The 22,416-nt window shown below is 41.3% G+C and overlaps 1 protein-coding gene across 3 annotated transcripts in view; it reads left to right on the plus strand.

Annotated features, from left to right (window-relative positions):
• The window catches only part of TBC1D2B (TBC1 domain family member 2B), a 438,274-nt gene that overhangs the window by 255,943 nt on the left and 159,915 nt on the right, over positions 1–22,416 (plus strand). For all 3 annotated transcript variants that reach the window (XM_053717278.1, XM_053717279.1, XM_053717280.1), the window contains exon 9: positions 7,452–7,946. In XM_053717278.1, coding sequence (XP_053573253.1) covers positions 7,452–7,946 — 495 coding nt within the window. The remainder of the gene's footprint in view (positions 1–7,451; positions 7,947–22,416) is intronic.

Here is a 22,416-nt window from a genome sequence, read left to right on the forward strand (position 1 = left end):
TTCTTGTTACTTGTGGACTTACACATCTTGGGTATTACATCCCATACGTAACAGCTCATGGACTCTCGCCACCTATATGAAAGAAAACAAAGTTTATATCTTACCTGATAAATTAATTTCTTTCATGGTGGCGAGACTCCGCGAACACCCACCCATTTTTTTGTTTAAGCACTTTTTTCCCTGCTCCTAATTTTGGCTTTTACTCTTTCTACACACCTCACTATTTGGCTATACGTCTAATTTGGGCATGAGTGAGGTGGGAGGGGTTTTATAGGCTTTTGGTGTTTTGGAAATTTTGCTTCCTCCTGGTACGAATGTATATCCCATACTTAACAGATGTGGACTCTTGCCACCATGAAAAAAATGTATTTCTTCTATAAGGTACGACGAGTCCACGGATTCATCCTTTACTTGTGGGATATTATCCTCCTGCTAACAGGAAGTGGAAAAGAGCACCACAGCAGAGCTGTCAATATAGCTCCTCCCTTAGCTCCAACCCCCCAGTCATTCTCTTTGCCTACTCTTAAGTACTAGGAAGGGTAAAGTGAAAGAGGTGATAAAATATTATTTTTTAATTTCTTCAAGCAAGAGTTTTTTGTTTTAAATGGTACCGGTGTGTACTATTTACTCTCAGGTAGCAGATGGATGAAGACTTCTGCCTGGAGAATGATGATCTTAGCATTTGTCACTAAAATCCAGTGCAGTTCCCACAGAGGCTGAGGGGTACAGGAAACTTCAGTGTGAGGAACGTTTTCATGCTATATAGCAGTGAGGTATGTTCAGTCATTTTTTCTGGAGAGACTGTGTATTTCAGTAAGCAGTAATCCTAAGAGCTATAGAAAGGCATTACTAAGCTTGCATAAGGGGCTAATTAAAAATGGTTGACACTGAGTTTGAATGTTTGTGGGCAAACGTTTTAAGAACTGGGAGTGCTGTTAACGTTTTTTGGGCAATAACGTTTTTTGGCAACTTTATTGAGGGTACACTTGGCTTATTTTTTGGGTCTCAGAACCCACATGGCTAGTTTAAAAACGCTCTGGTGCGGTTCTTTGAGGCTGTAAAGACATCAAGTGAGATGGGCGGGGCCTATTTTCGCGCCTCAGATGCACATTTGTTTTCACTTAGCAAGCTCCAACTCCTGAGGGCCCTTGTGGAAGTTTTGGGTCAAATCGAAGCTTTAACCCCATTTTTACAATCCCTGAGGGCAGGTAGGCGCCACAGCAGGGCTGTGGCGAGGTGCTGTGGGTGTTTTTTCCGGATTTAGACCTTATTCTCAATCCAGTTTGCACAATAAAGGGTTAAATGTTTTACTTTCTTGTGGCAAACGTAACTACACAAATTGAGTCTGCTATCAAAAATTGAAGTTTGGTGTATTTTAAAGCAGTTTTGCAGAACGTGTATGCTTTTTTCTCTTAAAGGCGTAGTACCGTTTTTTAGGATTGTTATTTTTTTCACTAAATAAAGTGTTTTCAAGCTTGTTTGTAGTCATTACTAGCCTGTTCAACATGTCTGACATTGAGGAAAGTCAATGTTCAATATGTTTAGAAGCCATTGTGGAACCCCCACTTAGAATGTGTCCCTCATGCACTGAATGGTCAATAAATTACAAACAACATATTTTAGCTACTAAAAGTATGTCGCAGGATGATTCTCAGTCAGAAGGGAATCAGGTTATGCCATCTAATTCTCCCCAAGTATCACAACCATTAACACCCGCACAAGCGACGCCAAGTACTTCTAGTGCGTCTTAATTCTTTCACCCTGCAAGATATGGCCGCAGTTATGAATACTACCCTCACAGAGGTTTTATCTAACCTGCCTGGGTTGCAGGGGAAGCGCAGTAGGTCTGGTATGAGAACAAATGGAGTGATCTGCCCAGTTCCGAAAGCAGAACAGGGGCAGGGGTTTTACTCCAATCTGTTTGTGGTTCCCAAAAAAAAGAGAACCTTCAGACCAATTTTAGATCTCAAGATCCTAAACAAATTCCTCAGAGTCCCATCTTTCAAGAGGGTCAATATATGACCACCGTGGACTTAAAGGAAGCGTATTTACACATCCCTATCTTCAGAAATCATCACCCGTTCCTCAGGTTTGCCTTTCTGGACAAGCATTACCAGTTTGTGGCTTTTCCCTTCGGGTTGGCCACAGCTCCCAGAATTTTCACAAAGGTGCTAGGGTCCCTTCTGGCGGTTCTAAGGCCACGGGGCATAGCAGTGGCGCCTTCTCTGGACGATATCTTAATTCAGACGTCGACTTACCAACTAGCCAAGTCTCACACGGACATCGTGTTGGCTTTTCTAAGATATCACGGGTGGAAGGTGAACGTAAAAACGAGTTCACTTATCCCTCTCACAAGAGTTCCATTCCTGGGAACTCTGATAGATTCGGTGGACATGAACATTTTTCTGACGGAGGTCAGGAAATCAAAGATTTTAACCACCTGCCGAGCTCTTCATTCCATTCCTCGGCCGTCAGTGGCTCAGTGTATGGAGGTTATCGGACTAATGGTAGCGGCAATGGACATAGTTCCGTTTGCTCGCTTGCATCTCAGACCACTGCAACTATGCATGCTCAAACAGTGGAATGGGGATTATGCAGATTTATTTCCTCAGATAAATCTGGATCAAGAGACCAGAGACTCTCTTCTTAGGTGGTTGTCACAGGATCATCTGTCCAAGGGAATGTGTTTCCGCAGGCCAGCGTGGGTCATATTGACGATGGACGCCAGCCTATTGGGCTGGGATGCAGTCTGGAATTCCCTGAAAGCACAGGGTTTGTGGAATATTCTAGAACTGAGAGCTGGCTTCGGCCAGATTCATAAGATTCCAGTCGGACAATATCACGACTGTAGTATATATCAATCATCAGGGGGGAACAAAGAGTTCTCTAGCGATGATAAAGGTTACCAAAATAATTCGATGGGCAGAGACTCACTCTTGCCATCTATCAGCAATCTATATCCCAGGAGTGGAGAACTGGGAAGCGGATTTTCTAAGTCGTCAGACTTTTCATCCGGGGCAGTAGGAACTCCATCCGTAAGTGTTTGCACAATTGATTCAGCAATGGGGCACACCAGAATTGGATCTGATGGCGACTCGTCAGAACGCCAAACTTCCTTGTTACGGGTCCAGGTCAAGGGATCCTCGGGCAGTACTGATAGATGCTCTAGCAGTACCCTGGTCGTTCAACCTGGCTTATGTATTTCCACCATTTCCTCTCCTTTCTCGTTTGATTGCCAGAATCAAACAGAAGAGAGCCTCAGTGATTTTGATAGCACCTGCGTGGCCACGCAGGACTTGGTATGCAGACCTAGTGGACATGTCATCTCTTCCACCATGGACTCTGCCACTGAGACAGGACCTTCTGATTCAAGGTCCATTCCAGCATCCAAATCTAGTTTCTCTGCGGCTGACTGCTTGGAGATTGAACGCTTGATTTTATCCAAGCGGGGTTTCTCTGAGTCGGTCATAGATACCTTGATTCAGGCTCGAAATCCTGTCACTAGGAAAATTTATCATAAGATATGGCGTAAATATATTTATTGGTGCGAATCCAAAGGCTACTCATGGAGTAAGATCAAGATTCCTAGGATTTTGTCCTTTCTCCAAGAAGGATTGGAGAAGGGCCTATCAGCTAGTTCCTTAAAGGGACAGATATCTGTTTTGTCAATTCTACTGCACAAGCGTCTGGCAGATGTTCCAGACGTTCAGTCGTTCTGTCAGGCTTTAGTTAGAATCAAGCCTGTGTTTAAACCTGTTGCTCCGCCATGGAGTTTGAATTTAGTTCTTAAAGTTCTTCAAGGGGTTCCGTTTGAACCTATGCATTCCATAGATATTAAGCTTCTATCTTGGAAAGTTCTCTTTTTAGTTGCTATCTCTTCGGCTCGAAGAGTTTCTGAATTATCTGCATTGCAATGCGACTTGCCTTATCTTGTTTTCCATGCTGATAAGGTGGTTTTGCGTACCAAACCTGGATTCCTTCCTAAGGTTGTTACTAATAGGAATATCAATCATGAAATTGTTGTTCCTTCTCTGTGTCCTAATCCTTCCTCTAAGAAGGAGCGTCTGTTGCACAACTTGGACGTGGTTCGTGCTTTGAAGTTTTACTTGCAAGCAACCAAAGATTTCCGTCAAACATCTTATTTTTGTTTGTTGTCTATTCTGGAAAACGTAGGGGCCTAGTTATCAAGCCGTCAACCTCAAATACGCTGGAATTCCGCAGCGTATTTGTGGCGAGGCTGATTCGCCTTAGTTATCAAGCCCTAGATACCGGCAAAAGTAGAATTTAGTGACGTAAGCTTCGATCCGCCGGACTCAGTCCGACACAGATCGATTCTTACGTCACTCTAGATGTTCCGCACACAAGTGCGGCACAATCTGACTACTTTTGCTAGTTATCAAAAAACTAGCAGGTACGCTCGGCACTTTTCCGGCCCAGCGTACCTGGAGGCGGCGGATTCCATAGGAATCAATGGGAGTCTGACCATAGCGAAAGTTCATGTTCGCTGCTGCCAGACATCCCATTGATTCCTATGGTAGTTTCTACACCTAACACCCTAACATGTACCCCGAGTCTAAACACCCCTAATCTGTCCCCCCCTACACCGCCGCAACTAAATAAATGTATTACCCCCTAAACCGCCGCTCCTGGAGCCCACCGCAACTATAATAAATATGTTAACCCCTAAACCGCCGCTCCCGGTGCCCACCGCAACTATAATATATGTATTAACCCCTAAACCGCCGCTCCCGGTGCCCGCCGCAACTATAATATATGTATTAACCCCTAAACCGCCGCTCCCGGACCCCGCCGCAACCTACATTATACCTATTAACCCCTAGCCTGCCCCCCCCCCCCCCATACCGTCACCACCTATAATAAAGTTATTAACCCCTATCCTGCGGATCCCGGACCTCGCCGCAACTAAATAAATAGTTTAACCCCTAAATCGCCGCTCCCGGACCCCGCCGAAACCTATATTAAAGTTATTAACCCCTAATCTGCCCCCCCACACCGTCGCCACCTATAATAAATGTATTAACCCCTATCTTGCCCCCCCCTACACTGCCGCCACTGTAATAAAATTATTAACCCCTAAACCTAAGTCTAACACTAACCCTAAAACCCCCCTAGCTTAAATATTAATTAAATAAATCTAAATAATATTTCTCTTATTAAATAAATTAATCCTATTTAAAACTAAATACTTACCAATAAAATAAACCCTAAGATAGCTACAATATAAATAATAATTATATTGTAGCTATTTTAGGATTTATTTTTATTTTACAGGCATCTCAATTTATTTTAACTAGGTACAATAGCTATTAAATAGTTATTAACTATTTAATAGCTACCTAGCTAAAATAAAGAGAAATTTACCTGTAAAATATAAACTAACCTAAGTTACAATTACACCTAACACTACACTATACTTAAATAAATTAATCCTATTTAAAACTAAATACTTACCTGTAAAATAAACCCTAAGATAGCTACAGTGTAATTAATAATTACATTGTAGCTATTTTAGGATTTATATTTATTTTACAGGTAACTTTATGTTTATTTTAGCTAGTTAGAATAGTTATTAAATAGTTATTAACTATTTAATAACTACCTAGCTAAAAGAAATACAAAATTACCTGTAAAATAAATCCTAACCTAAGTTACAACCTAACACTACACTATCATTAAATTAATTAAATAAATTAGTTACAAATAACTACAATTAAGTTAAATTAAATAAACTAACTAAAGTACAAAAAATAAAAAAAGCTAAGTTACAAAAAATAAAACAAATAAGTTACAAACATTTAAAAAATATTACAACAATTTTAAGCTACTTACACCTAACCTTTAAAAAATATTACAACAATTTTAAGCTACTTACACCTAACCTAATAACTATTTAATAGCTATTGTACCTAGTTAAAATAAATTGTAGCTAGCTTAGGGTTTATTTTAAAGGTATTTAGTTTTAAATAGGATTAACTTATTTAATAAGAGAAATATTATTTAGAGTTATTTAATTAATATTTAAGTTAGGGGGGGTGTTAGGGTTAGTGTTAGACTTAGGTTTAGGGGTTAATAATTTTATTACAGTGGCGGCGGTGTAGGGGGGGCAGGATAGGGGTTAATAAATTTATTATAGGTTGCGGTGGTATGGGGGGGCAGGATAGGGGTTAATAAACTTATTATAGGTGGGGACGGTGTAGGGGGGGCAGATTAGGGGTTAATAAGTTTAATATAGGTTGCGGCGAGGTCTGGGATCAGCAGGATAGGGGTTAATAAATTTATTATAGGGGGGGCAGGTTAGGGGTTACTAGGTATAATGTAGGTGGCGGCGGTGTCCGGGAGCGGCGGTTTAGGGGTTAATACATTTATAAGAGTTGCTGCGGGGTCTAGGAGCGGCGGTTTAGGGGTTAATAACTTTATTGAGTTGCCGGGGGCGCCGGTATAGGGGGTAGAACAGTGTAGTTAGTGTGGGTGCTTAGTGACAGGCTAGCAATAAAGCTGGGAAAAAGCCGAAGAGCAGCGAGATCGGATGAGTGATAACTATCACAGTCCGCTGCTCATCGCCCCCTACTTGGTGCGCGGCTTTTTGACAGCTTTATTGATAACTTAGGCGAAATTTTGAAGGTCCGCGGCGGCGATGGAAGGCGAGCTTAGGCGGGCGTATTGGCCGGCGAAGGCAGGTAAAGTAGACGCTACCCCCCGTAGAGGTCAAAAGCTACGGCTACCTCTCTTTTTGGCTGAAAAGCATCATCCGTTTGGCATACGAGACTGCTGGACAGCAGCTTTTAAAGATGATGCTTCTGTTGAACAGATTTGTAAGGCTGCGACTTGGTCTTCGCTTCACACCTTTTCCAAATTTTACAAATTTGATACTTTTGCTTCTTCTGAGGCTATTTTTGGGAGAAAAGTTCTTCAAGCAGTGGTGCCTTCTGTTTAACCATCTGTCTTGTCCCTCCCGTTCATCCGTGTCCTGTAGCTTTGGTATTGTATCCCACAAGTAAAGGATGAATCCGTGGACTCGTCGTACCTTATAGAAGAAAAGTAAATTTATGCTTACTTGATAAATTAATTTCTTCTATGGTACGGCGAGTCCACGGCCCGCCCTGTCATTTTAAGACAGATTATATTTTTTTTATTTTAAACTTCAGTCACTTCTACACCTTTTAGTTTCTCCTTTTTCTTCCTGTGCCTTCGGTCGAATGACTGTGGGGTGGAGCTAAGGGAGGAGCTATATAGACAGCTCTGCTGTGTTGCTCCTTGCCACTTCCTGTTAGCAGGAGGATAATATGCCACAAGTAAAGGATGAATCCGTGGACTCGTCGTACCATAGAAGAAATTAATTTATCAGGTAAGCATACATTTATTTTTTGTCAGGTAAGATATAAATTTAGTTTTTCTTGTCCAAATTCTTTTTTTTTTTTTTTTTTCTCAAGTAAATTTGACATCTATGGTTTTGAGATCCTTCCTGAGGATGATGAGGAGGAGAAATTAGTTGCCAGAGTGCGAGCTCTAGAACTAAAGACTTTATCACTAACAGACAATCAAGAAATCTCTACAGTGGTCAAGTGGGAAAACTACTTTGCCAGCATGATGAACCGTGAAATGGTACGTTCTCCAGAACTTAAGAATCTGGTTCGAAATGGGATCCCTCATGAGCACCGTTCTAGAATGTGGAAATTGTTTGTGCATCTGCATATCAAGAAGCTGAAGGATGAAGCAGCCCATGGCTACTTCCAGAGCTTGCTACAGAATGCCCTGGAGAAGCAAAATCCTGCCTCAAAGCAGATAGAGCTTGACCTCATGAGAACACTGCCCAACAACAAGCACTACACCTCACCCACCTCTGAGGGCATCCAAAAACTGCGCAATGTCCTACTCGCATATTCATGGAGGAACCCAGATATTGGATACTGCCAAGGATTAAACAGGTGAGAAGGCCTTGAAGAATTGCTATTGTAAATTCTGTATTCTTTTTTTAGATGTTTGCTATACAATGTTTATATGCTAATGAAATGTTTTCATTTACTTGCAGAATATCTTTACACTTTTATATTCACCAGAGATAGGCAGTATATGTCTAACCCCCATTTTGGTTGTCTGTAGCTAGATCCAGGAAGTTGTCTCCTGGGTTTGATCTCAGGGTTCTATGTGCTCTGGCCATCCTCACTGGGATCTCTCTTTATTACTTACTCCCAATGATATTCACTTACACAGATTTCGTTGTATGGTGCATTTATTATTTGCTCCAATACTAGATTTTTATTGTGGCATAGAGTCTCTCTCCCTGTGTATAGTGTCACATGCTGCTGACATGACATTTTGAGCAATTCCAAAAAACAGTACCTAATTCCAGATGGCTTCCCTTTTTCATGCAGAGCGTTTTTCTCCATTGTAGATTAACTACAATATGGTGTACAGCTATGCATTTTGACATAAGAAAGAAGATTGGGAAATTTAGTCCTAGGAATCCCCATGAAACAGAGGTTCCTAGTGCTTCACCATTCTATATAGAAGCTAAGAAATACTTTTCTTGACAAACATGGGCACCAGCGGCATTTTAACAATGTTTCCTGACCCCCAGAAAAGTGTCATAGTTGTATTTATTAAAAGGAGGGCTGCTGGGGTTGCCACTTAGTGCTTTTGCAGTTTTAAGCATGTGGATAACTTTTCATCTATCAAAATACTATCATGGTGCTCCCTGCTCCATGGGTACTGATTATAATTGCTGTCACTGACAGGACCTGTGGAGATCAGTCCCCTGCATGTACTGTCAGGAGCAGCAATCGGCATTGGGGATCTATGACAGGGAAAAGTAGCTGCAGCAGAATGGTGAAGAGAGAAAGAGCAGCTGCAGATTAGTTGTAATTAGTTTTCTCTTTTTGCCATACAAGGTTCAGAAATTAACTTCCCACTGCAGATTTTGCTGGGCTGATAAAGTGAAACCTTCCAAACGTATTTAGATATCTAGTGTTAGGCTAAGGATCTCTTTCTCTACCCTTTGTTCAGTGTATATGTATGTCTCTCGCCTCTCACGTACAATCTATGTGACCAACTAAAGTTTTATTGCTTCTTTTTTTTCTTTTTTAGGCTGGCTTCTAAATGTTGGTTAAAATATAGGGTTAGTGCCTGTGTTGGCAACCTAGGTGTATTGCTGACAGTTTACATTCTCAGATGCTTAAACTGTTGCAGTGATATTGAAAGAAACTGTTTATATGAAATGTAATAAAAAGAAAATGACGTGCTCTATAATACACTGGTTATAAAACCTGTCCTCAGGCCTCCCTAAAAGGATACACATACACAAAAGGAGGTAAGCGCTCAACCAGGGAACGAACAGTAGTGTAACAGCTTGTTCTATGGCAAGTTAAAGGGACATTAAACCCCCAAAAATTATTTAATGATTCAGATAGAGAATACAGTTTTTCAAACGTTTCCAATTTACTTCTATTATCAAATTTATTTCATTCTTATGTTATTCTTTGTTGAAGAGATACCTAGGTAGGTAGCGTGCACATGCCTGAAGCCCTACAGGACAGGAAATAGTGCTGCCATCTAGTGCTCCTGTTAATGTATAACATTGTTGCAAAACTGCTGCTATATAGTGCTGCAGACATGTGCACACTCTTGAGCTTACATTTCTGCTTTTCAAATAAGGATAACAAGAAAACGAAGTAAATATGATAATAGAAGTAAATTAGAAAGTTGTTTAAAATTTGATGTTCTATCGAAATCGTGACAGAAAAAAATTGGGTTTTATGTCCCTTTAAAACCCTAGGAGCTGCCTTTTTTTGCCCGGCATGTGCCTTTCACAGAGAAGAACTTTCCTGTAATATATCTGTCTGATTCTGACTAAACAGTGTGATCCAGCCCTGAAATACCAGGCAATCCCTTTCTAAACGAGAGACTTGGCAAACCCCGGATTTGGGCCTTTTTTTATATGCAGATTCTCAGGATTACCTTAGATGAGAGCAGGTAAAACAACCATGGTTACTAATCATCTGATTTTCCCCTGTGCTCTAGTTTAGATATCCTTAAAATGTGGCCTGTTAGGGAGGCCTGAGAACAGGTTTGAAAACTAGTGTTGTAATAGGGTCACCAGCTGTATTCAATCAGGGCCAGTTGTGCTCTGTTGTCCCTAAATAGTACTTTGACTATTTCTTCAACAACCCCTTTGATATATTAATACACTTTTTACCTCTATAATTAAAGTGAAGGTAAAGTTTATTTAATTGGAATATATCAATGTATTCCTTCAACAGAATATGCTAATCGCTAACTTGATTTTATAAAAATAAAATATATTTTTCTTTTATTTCTATCTATATTTTTCCTATCGTTCCGTCAATATCTCCTCCCAGAGTGGGAAGTGACGTTACCGGATGGGGGCGTGGTTTAGGTCGGTTATTGTCAATGTCGCAGTTACTAAGTGAGATGTATTGTACCAGGTGTATACATCCATGCTCTGCAATAAAATAGCATTGTACCTTCTATGCTGTGTCCTGCATCTCATGACATGGTGTCAGAAGTTCTTGCTTGCACTTCTGTTTCCTGATTGAGGACGATGTCGAAGTTTACTCCTCCCAACCTCCCACCCGGCTCTATACGTAACAGCAGAAGCGTGTTCGCGATGAGCGTTGTAACTGCGCATGCCTGATTCTCAGCACACCCATCTCCCTTCACCTAGAACAAGCGGCCTTAAGCAGAACAAGTACGCATGCGCAAAACTAGAACGCTCGTGTACTCTGTGAAGAAGAAATAAACTCTAGCACATGCACAGTACATCAAGTAGGCGGATGACGTAGGGTCACGGCCATCTAACGGCCAGAATTTCAACTAGCTGCTCTAAAAACATGACCCAAAAAAAAAATAAAAAAAATAAATGGGTTTGTGGTGAGAGTGGGAAGTGACGTCACCGGATGGGGGCGTGGTTTAGGTCCGTTATTGTCATTGTCGCAGTTACTAAGTGAGATGTATTGTACCAGGTGTATACTTCCATGCTCTGCAATAAAATAGCGTTGTACCTTCTATGCTGTGTCCTGCATCTCATGACATGGTGTCAGAAGTTCTTGCCTGCACTTCTGTTTCCTGATTGAGGACGATGTCGAAGTTTACTCCTCCCAACCTCCCACCCGGCTCTATACGTAACAGCAGAAGCGTGTTCGCGATGAGCGTTGTAACTGCGCATGCCCGATTCTCAGCACACCCATCTCCCTTCACCTAGAACAAGCGGCCTTAAGCAGAACAAGTACGCATGCGCGAAACTAGAACGCGCGTGTACTCTGTGAAGAAGAAATAAACTCTAGCACATGCACAGTACATCGAGTAGGCAGATGACGTAGGGTCACGGCCATCTAACGGCCAGCATTTTAACTATCTGCTCTAAAAAGATGACCCAAAAAAAATAAAATAAACGGGTTTGTGATGAGAGTGGGAAGTGACGTCACCGGATGGGGGCGTGGTTTAGGTCCGTTATTGTCAGTGTCGCAGTTACTAAGTGAGATGTATTGTACCAGGTGTTTACTTCCATGGTCTGCAATAAAATAGCGTTGTACCTTCTATGCTGTGTCCTGCATCTCATGACATGGTGTCAGAAGTTCTTGCCTGCACTTCTGTTTCCTGATTGATGTTGAAGTTTACCCCACCTGAGCCTTTTGATTTCTCTCAGCCTGCAGCTTGGCCCAAATGGCGGTTTCAGCTCTTCACTATTGCTTCCAAGCTGGACAAGGAGAGTGGTGAAGTACAAGTTAATTCTCTTTTATACTCTATGGGGAAAGATGTGGAGCCAGTGTTCAATGCCTTTGCTTTCCAAGAGGGGGAGGAATTTGACTTTGACATAGTTGTGAACAAACTCAGTGCCCACTTTGTGCCCAAAAGAAATGTGATTCATGAGAGGGCTTGTTTTCACAAATGTGCACAGCGTGTGGGAGAATCTGTGGAGTCATTTGTGCGCAGCCTGTATGAACTAGCTGAATTCTGTGATCTTGGTGTTGCTAAAGAGGAGCAAATCAGAGACAGAATAGTCATAGGAATTGCAGACGCTGAAGTCTCACTGAAGCTACAGCTAGAGGCTGATTTAACATTAGATGGGGCTATTAGAATGGCCCGCCAGAGTGAACTGGTGAAAAAGCAAAGTGCTGATCTGAGGTCTGAGAGTATTGTGGATGAAGTGCAGCAGTTCAGGAGGGCTGCAAGTGAAAGGCACAGTGTGAGCGGTAGACCAAGGGCAACAGATAAGCCCAGAAGCAGATGGGCACAGCATGCCCCTGATCAAAGTGTCATATGCCCTGCTAAAGACAAAAGATGTATAAAATGTAACCGAATGGGCCATTTTGAAGTGGTGTGTAAAACTGAATATATTAAGGAGATGCAGGTGGATAGCGACCAGGAGGGTCAAGAAGTATCCTTTTTAGGGCCTGTTGTTGAACGGCCTGGTTTAGATGAAGATTGTAGGGTTACTCTTACTGTAATGGGAGCCAAAGTTGCCTTTAAGATTGACACAGGAGCAGACATCATTGTTATGTCAATTGCAGCATTCATAAAACTGCCTCGACAGCCTCAGCTGGCGAAAGTTACAACAAAAGTCCATAGTCCTGGTGGCCGCATTGATTGTGCAGGGAAATTTCTTGCCAGCTGCGAGTACAAGCAGAGGAAATTCACCATGTGGGTGCATGTGATTAGAGGTCAGTGTGTTAACAACCTATTGAGCAGAAAAGCAGCCTGTGGTTTGGGCCTAGTCGCCAGAGTGAATGAGATTTCAGTAGATATGTTTGGTGAATTGGGCCTGCTGAATTACAACCCAGTCTGAATATCACTTAAAAGTGAACGCAGTTCCATACAGCATTACCACTCCTCATAGAATTCCGTTTCCGCTCATGCCTCGGTTGAAAAGGAACTTCTGCGTATGAAGAATATGGGAGTTATTGAAGAGGTTGTTGAAGCAACTGACTGGTGTGCCCCCATTGTGCCTGTTGCGAAGAAAAACGTGAAGGTACGCATCTGCGTAGACTTGAAAAAGCTGAATGAGGGGGTGAAGAGAGAGAGAGAGAGATGTGCTGCCGATACTTGAAGACATAGCTCCGAAATTGGCGGGGGCAAAGTTCTTCTCTACACTGGATGCTTCTGGCAGATACCTCTAGATCCAAAGTGCCGCAAACTGACTACCTTCATTACACCGGTAGGTCGGTTTTGCTTCTGCAGACTCCCCTTCGGGATATCCTCTGCTCCTGAAATCTTTCAAAGAGAAATGAGTTCTCCCCTAAGAGACCACGAGGGCATGGCAGTCGTCATGGACGACATCTTGGTGTATGGATCTACATTGAAAGAACATGATCAGCGATTGAGCTGTGTGCTGCAGACCGTTAGAGAGTCCGGGCTGAAATTAAATAAGGAGAAATGCCATTTTAGGAAAGCTGAGTTATGTTACTTTGGGCATATCATCAATGGGGATGGCATCAAGCCGGACCCCGATAAAATCTGTTCTATTGAACAGATGTAAAGTCCTTCTGATGTACATGAGCTGAGACAAATATTGGGCCTTGTAAATTATGTGGGGAGGTTCCTTCCAGACTTAACCACAATACTACACCCTATCACAGAGTTGCTAAAGAAAGATGTTGCCTGGGTCTGGGGACCTTCACAGGAAGAATCCTTTGTGCAGGCCAAGTCCCTGCTGGGGTCTGCCCCAGTGTTGGGGTTCTATGATCCTTCCAAAAAGACTGTGGTTAGTGCTGATGCGAGCAGTTATGGGTTAGGGACCGCCCTCCTGCAGTTGAATGAGAACAAACTACAGCCCATCGCCTACTGTTCCCGTACAGCTGCTGAGTCGAAATACGCCCAAATTGAGAGAGTGTCTGGCTGCAGTTTGGGCCTGTGAGCGATTTCAGCGTTACCTAGTGGGTTTAGAGAATTTTAGTCTGGAGACTGACCATAAACCGCTAGTCCCTCTAATCAACTCCTTTGATTTCGACAAAACACCCCTAAGATGCCAGAGACTGTTAATGAGGCTGCTCAGGTTCAATGTTCAGGCAGTGCATGTGCCGGGGAAACAACTGGTTGTTGCAGGTACACTTTCCAGGCTCCTGCTGGCTGCTGCTGAAGAGTCTTCAACGGAATCAGATGTGAAGGTATATGTAGATTCAATTCTGGCCTCCAAATCCATTTCTTCAGGGAAGCTAGAACAAATAAGAAAGGAGACATATTTAGATACAGACCTTCAAGAAGTTATTAAGTACACAAAAGAAGGTTGGCCCGAGAGTCGGGCAGCCTGGATGTCTTTAAGTTCTTACCAGTCAGAAAGGTTACAGCTCACGGAGCTGGATGGGTTGGTGCTGTTCCAGGACCGCATTGTTATTCCTGTTAGCATGCGGCAGGAGATGTTAAGCAGGATTCATGATGGCCACTTGGGCATTACAAAGTGCAGAGAGAGGGCAGCTACGGCAGTATGGTGGCCTGGGATCAGTTCCGACATTGCAAGCCATGTGTCAAAATGTGTCTTTTGCCGGGAACACCGGCCTACTCAGAGAAGGGAGCCCTTGATTACTACTCCGCTGCCGGCAGGCCCGTGGCAGAAAATAGCTGCTGATTTGTGCGAGCTGCACGGGAAAAAGTACCTGGTTGTGTTTGACTACTATTCCAGGTATTTGGAGATTGCACCCTTGAATTAAATCACAAGTCAAGCCGTTATCACTCGTCTCAAGAGCTTGTTCACCCGTTGGGGCATACCAATGGAGTTGGTGAGTGATAACGGAATGCAGTTTGCTTCCACAGAGTTCAGTTCTTTCAGCAGAGAATATGATTTTGTCCATTCCACGTCGAGTCCTCATTACCCGCAGGCCAATGGCATGGCTGAAAGGGCAGTTCAAACAACAAAGTTCATTTTGAAGCAATCTGAGCCGTACCTGGCCCTGTTATCCTATAGGGCGACTTCCATTCAAGCCACGGGTTTTAGCCCGGCAAAACTGATTTTAGGACGTCAGATTTGTACCACCTTACCCTCTGTGGGTGTCTTCCAGCCAACTAGCTCTATTCCTCGGGACGAGGTCCTTAGGAGGGATGAAGAGGCAAAAAGGGGCTTCTTCTACGACAGGATACACTCTGTGAGGCCCTTGCAGGAGCTGAATGTGGGGCAAAGTGTCAGAATTAAACTGGATGATGAGAAGAAATGGAAGACACCTGCTACGGTAATTGGACGTTCTCCAGAACCAAGGTCTTATGTAGTCCTTACTGATGGAGGGACAGTCGCACGTCGAAATCGAAAACATCTTCAGCCTTTACCTGAGAGTTTGGAATTGGATGCCTCAGTACCACCGCCGGTGGGATCCCCTGTTTTAAGAGGGGTGCCTTCCCTTAGCAAGATCACAGCAGGGATACGTCTTTGCCTCCAGCAGACTCTCAATCACCTCCTTCTGTATCAGAGGACAGTTCATGTAGAATTACATCAAGTGGGAGAGTGGTGAAACTTCCAGCCCGATATCAGGATTAGCACTAGTTAGAGCAGTGACCGGAAGTATGGGCAGAATAATCCCATGGTCACTGTGGACTAGGGTAGTCAGGATGTAATTCATGTTGTTTATACAGATATTCTCTTTAACTTGTTATTTGTTACTATACAAAACTGTTGTGTATGCTTCTTGTATACCTTGTTATTTGATGTATTCAAATGAAAAAAAATGTATGCTTTGTCCTTTGAAAAGGGGGAAGATGTGATGAGAGTGGGAAGTGATGTCTCCGGATGGGGGCATGGTTTAGGGCCGTTATTGTCTATGTCACAGTTACTAAGTGAGATGTATTGTACCAGGTGTTACTTCCATGCTCTGTAATAAAATAGCGTTGTACCTTCTATGCTGTGTCCTCCATCTCATGACAGGGTTGATTGTGAAAATCGTAAAAAAGTTAATTTAAAATTTTAATTACTAGATTTGGAAGTAATATTGAAAAAAATGATGAATTAAAATCCCATTCATTTTCAACAAAGAATTGGATTCTGTATTAGCGTCAAGGTAACTTTACCTTCACTTTAACTGTGTCTAAGCCCCTGCAGACTGCCTCTCATCTTCGTGCTGTTTACAATCTTTAGCATTTTACCCAATCAGTGCTGGTTGTATAACCATTGTCATCCTCCATGGGAGTGAGCACAATCTTATCTATTTGGCACACATAAACTAGCACTGTCTGGCTGTCGTGCAAGATTTAAAAAGTTAATAAAAGCACTGAGATAAGGGATGGCCTGCAGGGGCTTAGGAACAGGCAAACTTAGAGGTTATAAAGTATATTAATATAACAATGTTGGTTATGCAAAGCTGGGGAATGGGTAGGAAAGGTGTTATCCATCTTTTTAACCACTTTGATGATATGCTCGTCATGCAGATTGCAGGCTGTGGGTGCATGACTAGCCCTTTTTGTCATGCATGGGGATCACTGGTCAAACACTTTTTTCGGGGATCCCACACACTACAGGCCGGAAATCTTTGGTGACCTAGTGGGCGGCACTCCCAGGCTTCATGGGAGTGCCAAGGACTTGTACGTGGTGTCGCCACAAAAGGGGCAGAAATGGAAAGCTTAGTGTGACTGCAAGAGAACTGGATGGGGGAGGTTCTTAAAACCCCTCAATCTCATCTCGCTTAGCAGCTACAAATCTCATTTGAAAGAGAATCACAAGTACCACACAGCAAATGTTGTTGTTTTTTTGTTTGTTTGTTTTTTAAACACACAGGGATTTGCTTGGAAATGGGACATTTATATGTTCAATTAAAAAAATCTATTATTTCTAGAGACCCGTAATAAAGTTTATTTTCTAGTAGACCAATCCCTCTGTCAAAAAAGATATTAATTTTCTCTTTATAGTCAGGTAATCGCTATGGGAAAAGTGAACACCTTGCAAGAAAAAAGTGCTTTTATTTCTGTATTGTACAATGAGTCCTCTCTAATCTATATTATAACCCCCAAAAGCCTGTATGGGCCCCTATTTCACATGTGGCTACCCTTAATGACAATTTAGCAAGGTGATCACAGTAACATTAGTGGTCACTTGGCCATTTTCAATATTATTTACCAAAATCTTTGCAAAATTATAAGTTTTTCTTTCTTTAAGGTGGAAATAGTCCACAATCCATTACTCCTGGGAATTACCGTCCCTGACACTAGGAGGAGGCAAAGATTCCCAAACCCCAAGAGCTCTATATAACCCCTTCCACCTCTATGGTAGTTAGTCTTATGTTTGCCTCTGCTGGAGGAAGGTAAAGAATGGTGATGTGCTGATCATTTATTTGGTAAACTGATGGTTCACAGTCCTCCATAACATATGAGATAAATTTCCCGCCATTAGGAGGACGTCAAGAACCCATATCTGATCTTAAAATCCCTCCCACCTCCCATCTCTCTCTTAAGACATGGATTTACAAGTATTTACTGTGTACCTGTTGGTCTATATGTGCTGCTTCTCTAGTCAGGAAGGCCACATCACAGTCTAAATATCTGCAAATGCTTCAGTAGGTACATGTTTACTACATCTTGTGCTTATGTCATGTACATATTTATTAAACTTTTGTATAAACTTATATATAAGTTTCTACATTTTGGGATACATCTGGAAAAATAGTTTGGTTATCCAGTCATATTCTATTTGTTCTTCAAGAGATCAAGTGTTTTCTTACATGTAAGTGGCAAGAGTCCATGAGCTAGTGACGTATGGGATATACATTCCTACCAGGAGAGGGAAAAGATTCTCAAACCTCAAAATACCTATAAATACACCTCCCACCACAAATGTTTGATTGGAAAGCTTAGCGCAACAGGAAACGGATTCTGATTTGTCTAGCATTGTTCGCTTGCATCAACATGCTAATCATTTTATCTGTGATACTATTTTTTATATCATTAATATTGGTGTTAAATCTATGTCTTTAGCTATTTTAGCTAGAAGAGCTTTGTGGCTCAAATATTGGAATGCTGGCATGGTATCCAAGTCTAGATTACTATCTCTTTCTTTCCAAGGTAACAATTTTATTTGGTTCTCAGTTGGATTCAATTATTTCAACTGTCACTGGTGGGGGAGGGAATTTTTTTACCTCAGGATAAAAGATCTAAGGGTAAATCTAAAGCTTCTAATCGCTTTCGTTCTTTTCAACAGAATAAGGAACAGAAAGCCAATCCCTCCCCCAAAGAATCTGGTTCCAATTGGAAACCTTCTTCAAGTTGGAATAAATCCAATCCATTTAAGAAACCAAAGCCAGCCCCCAAGTCAGCATAAAGGTGCGGCCCTCATTCCAGCTCAGCTGGTGGGGGGCAGATTAAAATTTTTCCAAAACATTTGGGCAGACTCTCCAAAATCAATGGATTCAGAGTATTGTCTCTCAAGGGTATCAAATAGGTTTCTGAGTAAGACCTCCTGTGAGAAGATTTTTTTCTCACACGTTCCAGCAAATTCAGGGAAGGCTCAGACTTTTCTGAAGTGTGTTTCAGATCTAGAGCTTTCAGGGGTAATCATACCAGTTCCGTTTCAGGAACAGGGTCTGGGGTTTTATTCAACTCTATTCATTGTCAAAAAAAAAAAAGTGAATTAATTCAGGCAAGTTCTGGATCTGAAAGTTTTGAATCGTTTTGTAAGAGTGCCAACTTTACAAATGGTGACACTAAGGACTATTCTGCCTTTTGTTTAGCAAGGTCATTATATGTCCACGATAGACTTACAGGTTGCATATCTTCATATTCCGATTCATCCAGACCGCTATCGGTTTCTGAGATTATCTTTTCTAGACAAGCATTACCAATTTGTCGCTCTTCCATTTGGCCTAGCGACAGCTCCAAGAATTTTTTCAAAGGTTCTCGGTGCCCTACTCTCTGTAATCAGAGAACAGGGTATTGCTGTGTTTCCTTATTTGGTTGATATCAACCAGTGTTGTTTCTTCAAAGACATGGTTGGAGGATCAATTTAGCAAAAAAGTTCCTTGATTCCTCAGACAAGGGTCACCTTTTTAGGTTTCCAGATAGATTCAGTGTCCATGACTCTGTCTCTAACAGACAAGTGACAAATAAAATTGGTTTCATCTTGTCGAAACCTTCAGTCTCAATCATTCCCTTCAGTGGATATGTGCATGAAAGTTTTAGGTCTCATGACTGCAGCATCGAACGCGATCCCCTTTGCTCGTTTTCATATGAGACCTATTCAGCTTTTTATGCTGAATCAATGGTGCAGGGTTTATACAAGGATATCACAATTAATATCCTTATATCCCAATGTTCGACTCTCTCTAACTTGGTGGTTAGATCACCATCGTATAGCTCAAGGGACCTCTTTTGTTCGTCCAACCTGGACTGTAATCACAACAGATGCAAGTCTTTCAGGTTGGGGAGCTGTCTGGGGTTCTCTGACAGCAAAAGGGGTTTGGAAATCTCAAGAGGCGAAGTTACCAATCAATATTTTAGAACTCCGTGCTATTTTCAGGGCTCTTCAGGTTCAGGCTCTGTTGAAGAGAGAACCATTCTTTTGTTTTCTGACAGTATCACAACTTTGGCATATGTCAATCATCAGGGTGGGAGTCACAGTCCCCTAGCTATGAAAGAAGTATCTTGGATACTTTCTTGGGCAGAATTCAGCTCTTGTCTAATTTCTGCGGCACATATCCCAGGTGTAGACAATTGGGAAGCGGATTATCTCAGCCGTCAGACTTTACATCCGGGGGAGTGGTCTCTCCATTCAGACGTGTTTTTTCAGATTGTTTAGATGTGGGGTCTTTCAGAAATAGATCTGATGGCTTCTCATCTAAACAAGAAACTTCCCGGCTACTTTGTCCAGGTCGAGGGATCCTCAGGCGGAGTCGGTCGATGCGTTAGCAGTTCCTTGATTTTACCAACCTGCTTATATCTTCCCGCCTCTAGTTCTTCTTCCAAGAGTGATCTCCAAGATCATCATGGAACAATCGTTTGTGTTTCTGGTAGCACCAGCATGGTCTCACAGATTTTGGTATGCGGATCTTGTCCGGATATCCAGTTGCCAACCTTGGCCACTTCCTTTAAGACCAGACCTTCTGTCTCAAGAACCGTTTTTCTATCAGGATCTCAAATCGTTAAATTTGAAGGTAAGCTCGTATATCTGTTTCTAGGAAGATTTATTATCGAGTTTGGAAGACTTATATTTCATGGTGTTCTTCTCATAAATTCTCTTGGCATTCTTTTAGAATTCCTAGAATTTTACAGTTTATTCAGGATGGTTTGGATAAAGGTTTGTCTGCAAGTTCCTTGAAGGGACAAATCTCTGCTCTTTCTTTTTTGTTTCACAGAAAGATTGCTAAGCTTCCTGATATTCACTGTTTTGTACAGGCTTTGGTCCGTATCAAGCCTGTCATTAAATCAATCTCTCCTCCTTGGAGTCTTAATTTGGTTTTGAAGGCTTTACAGGCTCCTCCTTTTGAGCCTATGCATTCTTTGGATATTAAACTACTTTTTTGGAAAGTGTTGTTCCTTTTGGCTAGAAGAGTTTCCGAGTTATCTGCTCTTTCTTGTGAGTCTCCTTTTTTGATTTTCCATCAGGATAAGGCAGTTTTGCAGACTTCATTTAAGTTTTTACCTAAAGTTGTGAATTCCCTCTGTCTCCTAATCCTAAGAATTCTTTGGAGAGATCCTTACATTCTCTGGATGTTGTAAGAGCTTTGAAATATTATGTTGAAGCTACTAAAGATTTAAGGAAGACTTCTAGTCTATTTGTTGTCTTTTCTGGTCCTAGGAAAGGTCAGAAAGCTTCTGCCATTTCCTTGGCATCCTGGTTAAAGCTTTTGATTCATCAGGCTTATTTGGAGTCGGATCAGACCCTGCCTCAGAGAATCACAGCTCATTCTACTAGATCAGTTTCCACTTTGTGGGCTTTTAAGAATGAAGCTTCAGTTGATCAGATTTGCAAAGCAGCAACTTGGTGGTCTTTGCATACATTTACTAAATTCTACCGTTTTGATGTATTTTCTTCTTCGGAAGCAGTTTTTGGTAGAACATTTCTTCAGGCAGCTGTTTGTTTGACTCCTCTGCTTATGTTTTAAGTTTTTTCTTTTCAATTAGGAGAAAAACTTATTTTTTTGGATGTGGATTTAATTTATTCAGTGGAAAATGGCTGTTTTTATTTTTATCCCTCCCTCTCTAGTTACTCTTTTATGGAGTACCACATCTTGGGTATTACTATCCCATATGTCACTAGCTCATGGACTCTTGCCAATTACATAAAAGAAAACATAATTTATGTAAGAACTTACCTGATAAATTAATTTCTTTCATATTGGCAAGAGTCTATGAGACCCACCCTTTTTATGGTGGTTATGTTTTTTTTTTTATAAAGCACATTTATATTTCCAGTTCCTTTTTTTATGCTTTTTACTCCTTTTTCTATCACCCCACTACTTGGCTATTCATTAAACTGAATTGTGGGTGTTGTGAGGCGTGTATTTATAGGAATTTTGAGGTTTGGGAAACTTTGCCCCTTCTGGTAGGATTGTATATCCCATATGTCACTAGCTCATGGACTCTTGCCAATATGAAAGAAATTAATTTATCAGGTAAGTTCTTACATAAATTATGTTTTTTATTGCGGCATTCTTGACGTGAAAATTTTTGGCGCAAAATTGTGTCCGTTATGACGCGAGTTGTGACATTTCATTGTGTTAGCTTTTGGCGGCAAAAGTTTTTTTTTCTCTGCATTTGCGTCATCTTTGCATCATTTTTGGCGCCTAAATTTGTTATATTAAGCCTCTCCCTCTTTGGCTCGCTGCTTTCATTTTATTATAGAGAGCTATTATGCTTACTTTTGATTTTATTTTTTTCTATAAAAAAATCTATCATTCATTTTTCCTATTTTCTGAAACGGTTACATTGTGGAAATTGGATATTTTGTCTAAATGTTATTTTTCTTTTTTGTTGCATTTTGCGAGATGTCTCAAACTGATCCTGACTCTTATGTTATTGTAGAAACCAAAAAAGCCTGAACACAATTCTACCAAAAGCTAGTGTGTTATTATTGCCAAGCTGATTTTATTATGGACACTTATTTTATCATATTATTATATGCTGATAATGTTTCTGTGTACAATTACATTTACTGTTTTTACTTTCTCAGTTTAATAGTTCTGCAGATATAAAAATTTTACTGCTGCAGCCATAAGAAGGCTATGACTGCTATTGAGCCTTCAAATAAATGTAAAGGTCTTCCCAAATTTGTTATTGATTTAATCAATTTTGTACTGACCGACAGCATACTTAAGTATCTTCTGCTGATGAGGGTTCCTTTCTCTCAGAGGATCCTGCATCAGAGATAGTAATTGACTTATCTTCTTTTTTCAAATTGAAAATGTTCGTTCTCTTTTAAGGAAGTATTGTTAATCTTATGTATTGATGAGTCTAGTTCTCCTAATATCTAAGTTG

The sequence above is a fragment of the Bombina bombina genome, chromosome 6, assembly GCF_027579735.1.
Source record: "Bombina bombina isolate aBomBom1 chromosome 6, aBomBom1.pri, whole genome shotgun sequence".
NCBI classification, from domain to species: Eukaryota; Metazoa; Chordata; class Amphibia; order Anura; family Bombinatoridae; genus Bombina; species Bombina bombina.